General features: G+C 39.0%; 1 protein-coding gene across 6 annotated transcripts in view; it reads right to left on the minus strand.

The window, feature by feature from the left end:
* dtnbb (dystrobrevin, beta b) overlaps positions 1-14,369 on the minus strand; it is a 40,444-nt gene that overhangs the window by 20,203 nt on the left and 5,872 nt on the right. For 5 of the 6 annotated variants that reach the window (XM_059353905.1, XM_059353906.1, XM_059353903.1 and 2 more), the window contains exons 5-10: positions 14,128-14,341; positions 10,491-10,576; positions 10,020-10,174; positions 9,799-9,904; positions 8,448-8,614; positions 6,408-6,532 (exon numbers count right to left, since the gene is read on the minus strand). In XM_059353905.1, coding sequence (XP_059209888.1) covers positions 6,408-6,532; positions 8,448-8,614; positions 9,799-9,904; positions 10,020-10,174; positions 10,491-10,576; positions 14,128-14,341 — 853 coding nt within the window. The remainder of the gene's footprint in view (positions 1-6,407; positions 6,533-8,447; positions 8,615-9,798; positions 9,905-10,019; positions 10,175-10,490; positions 10,577-14,127; positions 14,342-14,369) is intronic. The other variant, XM_059353904.1, reaches the window with a different exon arrangement.

Here is a 14,369-nt window from a genome sequence, read left to right on the forward strand (position 1 = left end):
TTCCTGTATATTATCAGGCTACTAAAAATAAAAGCAGGAGAATCTGCACAATTTCTGCATCACTAATTGTATTCAAATAATTTGTTCACCAATCCAAGAACATATTCTACGGATTAATGTGGATGCTCGTGGGGGTTTAGCATGCTCTTAAAAACATGTTGCAATTATTTATTGCTTCATACTATACATTTAAATTTCCCTCAGGATAAGTCTAACAGATTCAAAAGACAACCATAGACAATTTATATACTATATCATAACATAATCCTGCTAATTCATATGTTTCATGCAATAACACACTAACAGGAAAAAGAAAAAGCAACTACTCAAACCTGCACATGCTGCCTCGTAGTCTCCTGCACAGACAGACTAAGCGCACACACACTCCAAGTAAATGTTTACCTCTCATTTAACTGCTCATCACATTACAATACTCCACCCCGAAGGTGCAGACAAGAGAGGAACCACGAGGGCATCACACTTACCTCTGTGAGGAGAGAAAGCACCTGCCTGGCTGGCAAAATACATCCAACTGCTGCTGTTGCCAGATGCCTAATCTGCCCTCAACTGAGCAAGTGAGCATCTCAATGTACTACACTGCTGCTGTCTCCAAGGAAACTCGGCGGTCACATGACTTTGTGACGATGTAGATTTCTCTCTCTCGCGCTCTCTCTGCCTCACACACCCTCTCTCTCTCCTCTCTGAAGCTCTCTGCTCTGACTCTGTCTTTTCACCTCTCTCTAACACATGAATACACACTGGAAATTAGGGAAATGCCATTTGCTCAAAATACATCCATTGCAACTTCTAAAAAAAGCTTGATCCCTCCAGGAGAAAAACATGTAACAAGCTGGCCTCTGCAGCCTATACTATAATTTCATTTACATATCTTAACTCTTCCTCTTACCTTCAGCAAGTTACATAAGTCAAAGCTCTTCACAGCTAGCCTTCTATAAATAAGCATCAGTCCTTTTCAAGTACACCAATATAACTCCTGTGGCACTGTAGGGCGCATTAAAAAAAAAAAAAGAAAGCTTCTTCTTACGTAAAAGTATTTCATTTTCCTTTAAGAATTTGGATTCAATCTTACAGGCGTCCTAACCCATTCACATCAGTGTCTGCAGCCGCGTGGTTCACTGGCTGAAGAAAATGCTGATTAAAGACACACAGTCCAGTAATTCAGCCGGCGCCTCAGAGGTCAAACGGGAGTGAGTTGACACAACATTTAGGCACTTAGAGATCAAAGTCTGCAATGCGCTAAGCCTCGTGCTACCTGCGTGCACTGAATGACAATGTAGCACCCTTTGCTTGCACTTGGCAGTTGGCAGGGGTACAGGGGGAAATTAAGTCTGGTGGAGCTTCATGTACACACACATTCACTTTATTTCTCACAAACGACTGCACGACGACTGCATGCACGGCTGCCTTCAACCGTCCTCAGCCTGCTAAAAATAATACGCAAACATGAAGCATCCTCTCCTGTTGGCAAAGGTGCTCCTATTCCCCCCGAGCCTCGGCCATAAAAACCCAACGGATCACGCTCACAGAAAGTGAATTACATGCCTGTTCTGTCTGTTTTAATGACATTGATGGAATTTGCATTGACCCAGACAATAAAAAAAAAGATGTTCAAAACAGAGGGAGGCATTTAAAAAATGTAAAGGGATTTCTGGGGATTATGTAGAGAGCGGAAAATTTCCAAATATTAAACATGGCACTGATAATTTGACACTATAGTGTGTGTTCCACATTAATGCAAAGTACGGTAAGATGCCTATTTTCGACTCTATTTCGGTGCTTAAAGTCTTTTGGCAGAAGCGGAGCTAAGTCTGAAGGTAAGAAGCCGTATCATAGATTTAAAGTTCCTGAGACAGACGGTGCATCCCAAACCTATAACTCCTCTCCAAAACACAAATCCTCAAGAATCTCGCTGACAGTTTGAGTGGAGGGAGAAATTCACAGCTCAGCTCGCTGTTAGTCTTTGCTTTTTCAGACGCCAGTAAATATTTCAAAAACAGCATCAGAATAGATACACTTTGTCTGGAGATGATGGGGTTGGACAACTGGGAGACTCATGTCCGTTCAGTTTGGGAGTTTTGATCAAGCCTGACACTCTACCCTGATTCTGCCATTATTAGTCACTCACAGGCTCACACACACACACACACACACACCTGAGAGACCACGCTGAAGGATGCCTCCTGGTTCACAACATGAAATAACACTTTTTCACAGACCACATTCATCAGGATTGGCAACTAGCTGGGCTACTTTTAGAATACCAACAGCGCATCTCTCTCTCCTTTATGGATCATCAATAAAATGAAGTCAATTCAGAACAAAATTGGAGGCTTGACAGTTTTCCTGTGACTAATTATCTGAGGGATCCAGTTTGAAGGAAGATTTCTGTAGCCAGCAGGGGAATCATCATGGGAATGGTAGGCGGACAATTACTGTATTCACACATAATTTCTCTGAAATTGACCGCTAACAAGTGAGACGTTTTCCATTAGTGCCAGCTCTTACTTATGGCTCATGGCTACAGAGAGTGCAGAAATAAAATTTGCACTTGGTATGTTGGATTTAAAGGAATAGTTAAAACTTTTATGCTCGTTTGTATTCTTGCCCAGAGTTAGATAAGACGATCAATACCACTCTCATCCATTAAGTATGAAGCTACAGTACAGCCAGTGGCCAGTTTAGCTCATCATAAAGACTGGAACAAGAGCTAGCCTGGCTCTGTTTAAAGGTAACAAAATCCACCTGCCAGTACCTCTAAAAGTGTGTTTAAACAGCACAGTGGCGTCATCACATAAAAAACAATATGTGTTATTAGGGGGGTTAAGGCCAGACTGTTTATGGCTGAGTGCAGTGACTTCCTACAGTCTCTGTATTCTTATGTGGATTAAAACAAGATATACCCTGTTAATAAGTGAGATTTAGAGGTGCCAGTAGATGGATGTTACTTTAGGGCATAACCAGGGTAGCGGTTTACCCTGTTTACATTCCATCCTGTTTGTGCTAAGCTAAGCTAAGATGCCTCCTGGCAGTCCCTTTATGTTTAAAATGTAACTTCGCCCTCAAGTCTGAGCCTAACTACAGACAGTTTAGAAGCACAATGGTTCACTGACCACTCAGTTTCTGAATCCGTGTTACGTGGGTTGAATTACTGCCACGCCCCTTGAGGAGACCAATGGTAGGTCTGAGTCTATAGATTCCAATGGGAGAAATTAAAGTGAGCGCAGATTATGAGTCTTTTTTCCCAGAGTTACCAAAGTAAATATTGGACCCATTTTCACAGGCCACATCTTGTAAACATTCTGACAAAAATGGCATTTTTCAGACTGACAAATCAAGAGAAAATTAACCTTGTTTTGAGATCTGTCTGGTATCAGCAATTCACCCTTGCAAGATCCTGCAACATTAATAGCATTAGCGCTACCCAAAGTCTCACGAGACTGTTAAAACCATTTCCGAAAACATCCTAGCAAACTAATTTTCGTAACGCTAAATATGACTGTTAGCAATTTGCGCAAAAGAAAATATAAATAAATTATTCTTGACATTCACATTTCTTCCAAATGAGTGGTGGGCGAGGCAACCTCAACTTCATTGCATTGAAGAAGCATAATGCATCATATTCTCTATAGCCAGTATCTTCGGCCTAACTTTACCTATTGCAAAAACACTCAAAGTGGGCACTACCACTTTAGTTTGAGAGATAGATTTATTTAGAGAGATTTATGTCAATCACGTCATCCTTTCAATGTTATAATCTCAAATTATGTGCCGAACATAATAAAATTTTGATATTTTTATTCAGGCGTGACCAAAATACATTCATTGCATTTTCTTTGGATATAATTTGTCAAATGACATCTGTTCAATTTGAAGACAGGCACAGTTAAATATGGAAGCATTAAATCTGAACCAAAATTGACAATGGCAGGCACCCATGAATACATATTTTGAATGGTTGTCAGGTTTATAAAACATCTTTATGTGGGACGGTTGATGAGAGGCGCGACTTAATCACCACACACAAATGAAAACAGAAATGCAGCCAAATATAGACATTTTTCTATCATCAAAGACGGGGACTTTTAATAAAATACCTTCCATGCGTCAGCAAGTACAATAGAGATGGAGAGACATAGAAACAAGTCTCAGGGGTCAACAGTCACATCCATTATCCTAAAAGTCAGTGAACAAACACACACATACACACAGTGCCACCAACCTTAAAATACCATCTGCAAGAGCATGAAAATGCACTTTGTCCATTAAAGTCTTGAAGGAGAAGCTAACGACAACAAGTTCCTGGAATTTCTACCCCAAAACTTCCATTTTAGAGATTCCACAGATATATACAGTCATGGAGAAAAAAATTAGACCACCCTTTTTCTTCAATTTCTTGTTTATTTTAATGTCTGGTACAACTAAAGGTACATTTGTTTAGACAAATATAATGATAACAAAAAGCATTTTCCATGGTTTTCTTGATAATGATTGTGGTTATTATCAAGAAAACCATGGAAAATGGCTAGATATCAGCTGTTAAATTACACTCTTATGAGCTATTTTTGTTGTTATCATTATATTTGTCCAAACAAATGTACCTTTAGTTGTACCAGACATTAAAATAAACAATAAAGTGAAGAAAACAAGGGTGGTCTAATCATTATTTCCATGACTGTATAACCTATACTAGGAAGAAGTATTCAGCCATTTCTCTCAAGTCAAAGCAGCGATGCAACAATCTAAAAAACACCATTTTACAAGCCATCAATATTCTACAAAAATACACATATATTATCTGCAAGTAGGCCTTCCTTTTTCTAAAGAAAAGTGGCACCTGTAAGCGTACAGTAGGCCCACATTATACTGTTATACAGGCCTATTTAGTGGACAAGGAAAAAAAGTGTAGTTTTAGTTTATATAAAATATGCTATACATAAGCATAAAAAGGGAAAAACTCAAAAGTACTTGTAGATGGACTTAGTCACCGCTGCAAATAACTAATATATCTTTTGCAGAAAAACCAAATACTCAGACAGAACCCCTCAGTTCATGAAAAATAATTCTGAGAAAAACAATAACAATAAAATGGCTTCATGCTATAAAATCCAATACAACCAAGAACCCCAAGTGGGCAGAATTCAATATTCTCTGTTCCTCCATCAGCTGAAATAATCAACACTGTTTAGAAAAAAAAAACAACGACACGGATTACTGCTCTCCGAGGACACTGGAGAGACATAATCCAAACTAGTTTTAGCCACAAATTTTATTTTAATCAATATTAATCTACTTGTGTGATGTAATTTCATGCTACAAAGCATATACAACGCGGGCTAATCCAATCGCCTCATCTCTCAGTTGGAGAGAAACATGCAGGTCGACAGTTGATTCTCCACATTGTGATGAATTGTAGATTTATGCAAATGTAAACTTCATCTTAAATGCATAAGTTTGGGCACAATGCAGAAAAATCCTCCCGCCAGTGGGCAGAGGCTGGATGTGAAAACTGATTCAGAGATGATGGTATCTATCGCAGTAAAACAGGAAATCGTGTTGATGTATTTACGTTGTGTCTGTTTTTCTTGGCATCCACTGAGCTGGTTTCTCTCCCATGATGTAGCTCACTATCAATTACTCACTGACACTTGCCAGAAGCAAAACCATATACAGACAGCTTAGATTTATGGTCGTGACTGGAATATGAAGCAGGATTTTGTTATGAAATGTGCCATGAGAAATGCTGAAAGTAAGTTGAGAGATTTCCTGTGATCCTATTAATGCCATGAACAAACAAAAATCATAAATTACTTTTTTGCAATCAGAATCATTATTAGATTTTGTCTTGGTGGAGGCCAAAAAGAGTTTTGGCGTAAGGATGATGAGAAAAACATGAAGTGACCTCAGTGGTGTGGACTTCTGCGGATGTATCTCAGTGGTGGAATTGATTATGGAAATCGTACAATTTTTCAACTGAAATGTAAATGAGTGTGCAGGGTTTAAGACAGCAGCAGAATATAATGCATTTCCTATAATGACTTCCAGGAGCCTCAAAGCCTGGAGTGTGAGATTTATACCATCGTCCCCGTTTCATTGCCAACAGACTGATGAGGACGACTGTGCTGTTAACGGCTGCAGCGGCTCAACCTGCCTAGTATATCACCATTTCCACGTTAGCAAATAATCATGGGCTTGACATTAGAGCGAGATGGCACGCTATCAGTCATGTAGAGACAGCAAAATGGAAAGATGGAGGTAGTTACATGACAAGAACACACTATAGATCATGAGCACACTGGGCCCTGCTGTGCAGTTAATCAACAAATCAGTTGGGCTCCCTCATTAATAAGACAACTTGTGGGAAGAAATGTTCTGGGAATGGCACTTACACAGTGTGGGTGAGTTCCTGTGGTCTCTCGGCCTGCTCGGGGAACACAGGATGAGGTGGCTCTCCGATGGGGACGCAGCCTAGAGATTTACTGATTGCGTGGCTCAGCTTTTTGGCCGGAGACTTCTGTAAGGAGGGCAGGAAAAACAAAGAAACTGTCACCTTGTGTGTTGTATAATCTTGTTAGAATAGTAGAAACAGGTCTAAGCTGCGTCAGAAGTGATTTACATAACTAGGTCAACAGTTTGTTTACTGTGCCAAAAATGTGGATCAGCAGTAGGTTGTGCATATTCAGTAAGTGCTTGTATCTGCTGCTTCAGTTCTGTTCTGCCCCACAGTCCCAAAACTGCATCGTAATGAGTCCATTCATCAGCGTTCATGCCGTATGGACAACTGAGAGACAGTTATGGGAGCTTGTCATGTATCGGTTAAAAATGCTGCGCAAAGACAACATATCAGCAGATTTGGGTTACCTTTTCAGGAGCTTCTATTTTTATTTTTGTCAACCTGGATATAGATGTGATTACACCCACATACAAAGATACTGCTTTTTCAATTATGTTTTAAGGGAAACACATTTCCTCCCCCATTACGATTGTTTTTAATCACAAATAATTTTCAAATCTACTTCTGCAGGTTGGTGTGGATGGTTGGACTTTGACCCAGGACACTTGTGTTGATGTTCCATGTGAAACCCAAAGTAAATGTTGGTTTATTGCATATTTAACTTATGTCTTATGTTAACTTTACAGCTGCAGCGGTTAGTCAACTAATCAAGCAGTCAATCAGCTATTTTGAGCAAAACAAGTCATTTAAAGACATCACCTTGAAAACTGTGATGGACATTTTTCCACTATTTTCATTAATAAGTTAAGTTAAGTAGAGCTTAACTTATTAATGAAAATAGTGGAACAAGCGTACTTATCTTAACCCAAACCATGATCTTTTCCTAAACCTAACCAACAAGTTCAGTTTCAAGAATACAGAATTTCCAGAATTTCATTCTTGCTGGGTAGTAAAGTCTCTGAAAAGTTTTATCATTTAACACTCCAGTGAAAAACAAACTAAAACACAAACTAATTAATTAATTTGAGGTTAAATGGGATACGAGTTCCTTAAGGCAGGATGATCAGTGTAGCATGCACCACCATTTGGAAAAACAAAAAACAAACAGCAACTGTTTAATGTAAATCCTATTGAGTTTATGTGTGTAATGAAATGTGTTAAAGGAACAAAATTGCCTTGCCTTTATAGTGTGCAATTTACCCTTAATAATAATAATAATAATAATAATAATAATAATAATAATATAGACACTCAGAAAGGTGGAGAGTACATTTAGGCCTAGTGCATTGGCAGACACAGCCATGGTCTTGCTGCTGTATGAGCAGCCACTTTTTCTGTCACTGCAAAGGGAAATGGCCAGCTTTGCTGCCAGCTCATCGGAAATGTGGATGAATAAATATGCTGCCAAAAACAAACATTACAGGTGGTTTTCAGCACTGGAAACCAAATCAAACGTGGAGTCCCAGATGTAATGATATAATTTAGTCCAATTTGTCACAAAAGTAGGAAATCATTCTGAACAGATCCATCCTCCCAAGATAAATATCATAAATGTTTTTTTTTCATATTGCAGACTGTGTTTCGTGTTTCATGCACTCAGGCATGTTATTCAAGTCCTGGGGCTTTTTGAACAGTCGCTCTCTTCTGTGTTAAAACTGAGTGGGATGGGGATTGGATTTGGGATCCAGCGCTTATGACTTCCCTTGTTTCGATTTATAACATAATGATCGAGCTTTGGGGGGATGCAGCAGTGCGCCAAATTCAATCAATACAATTCCATTCGCCAAAATTAGTAAAACCCCATTAAAATCCTTCTTGGATTGCTTCGACGGGACAGGAAGTGTCGGGGGACGGCTGAACAGTCTGCCGTGTTGTAAAACCATTCCACAATCTTACAGAAATATTGACTTTGGGATTGTTTTTAAAAAGAGGACAACATGATGCAAAATTGAGAGTGATCGGGGCTTTGGCTTACCCAGGAAGAGTGCTCCTTCATCTGGTGCTGGTTGCTATGGGGACCATTGGCATGGCCACGCCAGAAGCAGCTCTGGCAGAGCTGGTAGCCGTGGCACTGTTGGCACCGATACCGGAAACCCATCATGCTCTCGCTCCGGCAATATGAACATTCCACCGGATGGAAGACTGAGCAATAAGAAACAACAACAAAGACATTGATTTTCTGTCTGAGCAGAGACATCTTTATTTACAGAGTTACTAACTAAAACCTTTGCTTACTGTTAGTTTTAAGGCAGCTGGTCCAGACAGATTTTTTTTTACCTGACCTGTAGTTTTGAAGAACTCAGTATAATTTTGACACTTACTTGAGTATTTCCATTATATTCTTCTTCAAACTTTTATTCCACTACATTTATTAGAAACTTAGATTCATGAGTTACTTTTAACATAACAATAAAAAAGTTTATATGACACTATAATACTAATCAATCGGTAGTATACAAAGTATCTCGAATTGGCTCCACATTGACAAGAATTAAAATACTCTCACATGTATTCATTGATGATAAACAGAAAAATGATATGTCTATATGCTATTTAAAGCTAAAAAAGAGCCATTCTAGTAGATATTGCTGATAATATTATACTTTTAAGCAACATTTTAAATTCTGAATTCGTACTTCAGAGTATTTTGAGACTATATTTCTACTTTTTAAGTAAAGGATCTGAGTACTTCTTTCACCACTGGGTATTTAAGTATTTCCATTTGAGTATTTTACTTTATACTTCTACTTCACTATATTTCAGTGGCACATATTGTACTCTTACTCCACTACATTTGTTGACAAATAAAGTGCATATTTCATTTTTCCATAAAAAGATTTGATGAACTTAGTGTCTAACTGTTGGCTTGAGAACCATTTAAAACAGCAGCTGTTAAATAAATAATCATGTCTTTTACTTAAGTAAAAAGAAGTACTGTCATCCTAAATTTTCTGTTCCAAATAAAGTCCTACATTCAAGATTTCACTTATGTAAGAGTATGAAAGTATAAACATCAAAATTTACTTAAAGTATTAAAGTAAAAGTACATGCTTTAAGCAGTATTTTAATGTTACAGCAGGTGGTTTTCTAAAATCTTTATCTGTAAAGTAAATAGTATCTGTTGTTGTCATAAATTCAGGGAGGTAAAAGTACAATAATTCCCTCTGAAATGTTATGGAGTGGAAGTACAAAGTGCACAGTATTTAGCAAATGTGCTTAGTCAGGTTTAAATTGATAAATGAAATGAGGAGTTTTTATGCTCAAACATTGAAATTCTGGTGTGGATGTACAGTGTGATTAAAAATAGCTGGGAGTCCAGATCTCACCATTTTCAACATTAGCAAGTCGGTGCATGAGCGGTAGCCATACGAGGCATTGAGGGGGAGGATCTGCCATCAACACATCCAAAAACGTGTTCAGCATTATCTTCTTCTAGATAAAAACACACACAAACATGTATTAAACAAGACATGTACATTATTAGAGAGTTTGGAGAAGAAGGAGAAGAAGGAGGAGCGGATGAGGTTTTTAAAAACCATCCTCGTACCTGCTGAGGGAAGCACGTCCGCACAGAATGCTCCGTGTAGCCAAAAGATGGGCCCTCGAACACGGCTGTGGGGAGTTTCAGCACCTCTCGAAGAAACTGATCAAACTTTGCAAACATCATGACTCCACTTGAGTCCGAGATCTGTGAGAAAATATCTGAGAGACAGTAAATGTCAGACTTATTATTCTTAGTAACAAAAAAGTGCAAAACAGGCTTCTGACATTTCTGTGAATGTATTGATCCCCAGTCTGTAGACTCAGCAGAGTGAAAATATGCACAAACAAATACTGCATCCATGCTCCAACAGTGCCCCTGTGTGTTACATTTCAGCAACTACATGAAGAGATCCTGCCATGTGCAGGTAGCCATGACATGAGGTTTTCAGAAAATCAAACCAATTCAAAAAATGCAGCTGATTCACATACATATCTTCCGACACGGTGTGAGCAAGGTGCTTAGAAATGTACTTACAGCGTAGTTTGTCCACAATTTTCCCTCCACACATTGTTGACAGCATGGATTTCATTGAGAAAACTGTCAGCTTCCCATGGCTTTCACTGCAAGTGGAAAGAAATGTGAAAAGTTAAATCCATAAGCAGTAAAAATCACATCTGCTCAATTCAATACACTGACTGGTTTTGTTGCTACAGCCTTACAGACATGACCAGTAGAATTTCATTGTAAGGCAGTTAGCTGACTTTCGTAGTCTGAACTACTTGTGTTACTAGGATATAATATTAACCTACAATTGTCACTTCAGATAAAATGACATACAGTTGACTCACTTTAATAAAGTGTTTGCACCGAAATATTACACATTGCAATTAAGGTGTCTTTGTTTAACCCAAGAATTGTGCTAAGATTACAAATTTGACATGAAGAAAAATTGACACAGTGTTAAATATATTATACACCGATCAGCCATTATCCCGTTACAATGGCACCTGTCAAGGGGTGTAATATATTAGGCAGCAGGTGAGCAGTCAGTTCTTGAAGTTGTGATGTATTGCAAGTCCAAAAATTGGGCAAGCAAAAGGATCTAAATGACAAGAGCTAAATTGTGATGGTGAGATGACTGGGTCAGAGCACGTTAAAAATGGCAGGTTTTGTGGGGTGTTCCTGGTAAGCACTGGCTGTCAAAATTGGTCCAAGGAAGAATAACCAGTGAACTGATGACAGGATCATGGGCACCCAAGGCTGAATGATTCCACAGAAGAGCTTCTGTTGTACAAATTGCTGGAAAAGTTATTACTGGTTCTGATAGAAAGATGTCAGAACATTAAGTGCATCATTGCGTAGCCATGGAGTTCTCACAGTGCCCGTGCTGACCCCTGAGTGTCTGAACCATGGAGCAATGGAAGAAGACGGCCTGGTCTAATGAATCACGTCATGTGTATGTTCTGCTTGGAAACCATTGATATGGAATGTACACCTGCCTAAACATTGTTGCAGACCAAATACAACCTTTCATTTTAGGAGTATCCCTTGGTGGCAGTGGCCTCTTTCAGCGGGACAATGTACCCTGCCACACTGCAAAAGTTGTTGGTTTGAGAAACATGACAAAAAGTTCATGGTGTTGACATGGCCTCCAAATCCCCAGATCTCACTCTGATCGAGCATCTGTGGGATTTGCTAGAAAAACAAGTGAAGTCTTTCGAGGCCTCTTTTTTGCAACTTTCAGGACTTAAAGGATCTGCTGCTAACGTCTTGGTGCCAGGACACCTTCTGTGGTTTTGTAGAGTCTATGTCTCAAAGGGTCAGAGCTGTTTTTGTAGCACGAGAGAACTACACAATACTAGGTTGGTGGTTTTAATGTTGTGGCTGGTGTAGTTTATGCCAAACTACAATTAAAACGTTGCACTTTTGAAGTTGCATCCATTAGCGTGCAGATGTCAAAAATCATGAGCTAAGCTTTAAATTACAGATTAACATGGTATATTCACATCACTGTTAGGCAGCCTCAAGACCCTTAAAATCTCTTCAACTTGCCAAGAGAGACCAGCTCTTTCATTTCAGATTCATTTAGCTCTGACTTCCGAGCAGAGGTAACAGAGTACATGAAAGCTCCTCTGCCTAATTCAGTTTGGACCTCAGGGACAGATAGCGAAACTGCTTCCTGTGATCGCAGACAGTCATTTCCACAAAGTTTCCCAGAGATACGGCAGCATGAATAATAACGGAGCGGGACCAGAGTGGCCTTACAGATAAAAGTAAACCAATTGAATGGGTCGATGAATGGACGGGGCAAGCAGCCAATCAATTTGAGCATGCAAAGTACAATAATGAGAGAGAGCTTTACAGTCAATAATAAACCCCTGGTGCTCCAGGATGCTTTGAGCACAGTGCAGACATTCAAAGGAGGGATACACAGGAAAAGATCACCAGATTTTACCAGCCTGGTATCTAAATGGCATATGCATTACATGCCAATTTCTTAGGTCATTTTGAGTGTTATCACTACACAGTTTTGCCTTCTGCATTTAATTTCATGTCGTGCTAACATTAGATGCTCAGAGTCTCTGGAAGTCAGATGACCGAGTATAAAGAGTGAGAAAGTCCACGTAAGGAGGATGGAAGGGTGGATGGATGGGTCAAATAAACACAACTTTTACACAAGAGGCCACTGTTCATATCCAGGTAAAAAATAACAAACATACTTATTTTAATCCAAACCCTTATCTTATCGAAACATAACCCAGTAGTTTGTTTTAATTCATAATTTTAATCACGTTTAAAACTGCAACAGTATTGGAGAGTAAGTTTGACGCAAAAAAACAGTGTGTTAAAAGGTGAAATAAAATATGTAGACATGACATAAGAAATATCCTCAAAAGTGGGGTACTAATTATACGGCTTCACATGAGATCACATTGACAGCATACTTTTCTATCTGCTGTGTGATAGAGAAAGCAGGCAGATTTGGATTTATTCCAACACTTTTCAGCTTATTGGCATGATTTCTGAGCCTTAAAACCTGGCTGGATGGATAGTTTGTATTGTGAAGTCAAGACCAGTGCTACCATTGAGAATACTAAAGTCACGTGCTCTTTATTTTTTTCTGGGAATTTGGGGGTGTTTACCTTCTACAGTTACAAACGTTCACATGGATTCAGCATTTTTCCACCAGTATGTGGAGAGGGCTTTATAGCATTTAGACATTAGTATTGGGAAATAAAACTAGTAGATGATGTACTCTAGCTTTGTTAGGTTACACAACTATATCATATCACGTGTATTGCTCAGGGTCTGAGGAAGAGCAGTGTTGAATGTGAAGTTGTTTGGATGAGGCCAAACAATAGAGTACTTTGAGAAAAGAACACAGCAGTAAATCATCACACTGAAGTTGAATTCCTTGAACTTAACTGAACTTAATTTCAATAAGAATAGAGCATTTTAATTAATACATCATGTATGAAAACAGTTTAGACTTTCTTTTTAGTAAAGGGCATCATTTTACTGTGATCGGCCAAGAAAATGGCTCAACCCTGACCTGACTATCAAAAGGACTTGGTAGCAGCCAGATCATAATTATTATTTATTAAACATTCAACACACTACCTTGAATGTACGCTAGTTGTCTTTCAGTTGATTGTCAAATGCCAATAGATGAATTGCATCCCTTTGTAAGCAGATTATTCACAGTTTTGGGTGTAAAAATGAAAGCGAGATGAATAACTGTAGAGGATAATAGCACATTGAAAAATATACCATAATGTAGTCGTGATACCAGACCATGCAAGGCTGTAGTAGCAAAACAGATAAGTGTACAGACTTGTGTGTTATAATCTTGATTGAGTGTGATGATTAAAAAGAAAAACACTAATAGAATAATAATAATAATATAAATAAATAAATAAATAATAGAATATTTGACCTTTTTAGGCCTCTAGATATTATTTTAAACTGGTTACAACTAATAGACATATGCAACCAGTAACGCAGACTCACAACTAGACTTAGTTCTACTTAGCTCTAAAAGGTGAAATGTGAACACGTCATTTGGCTTCTGAGACTTGACTATCTGCACCAACGCTTCCCAAACCACAGAAAAAGTATCTAACGTTCACCACCAACAGAGTGCAGCGACTCCTCTGCACCTGCTGCATACCTGTCGTAGGTGGCCACCATGAAGTTGAGCAGCAGCCCGATGGACTGCTCCACGTTGATCTGGTGGGTGGTGGGCAGCCGCTTGTTGAGCTGGTAGTAGATGGAAGACAGGATTGTCTCCAGCCGCGACACATTGATCTCAGCGTTGTGGTCCAAAGTGTTGAGCCCGTTGTCGCGAAACGCTTCGATCATGTTCCAGACATCCACCAGATGAACTGTGCGGAGGAAGGCAAACAGACAGAC

The sequence above is a fragment of the Centropristis striata genome, chromosome 16, assembly GCF_030273125.1.
Source record: "Centropristis striata isolate RG_2023a ecotype Rhode Island chromosome 16, C.striata_1.0, whole genome shotgun sequence".
Lineage (NCBI taxonomy): Eukaryota > Metazoa > Chordata > Actinopteri > Perciformes > Serranidae > Centropristis > Centropristis striata.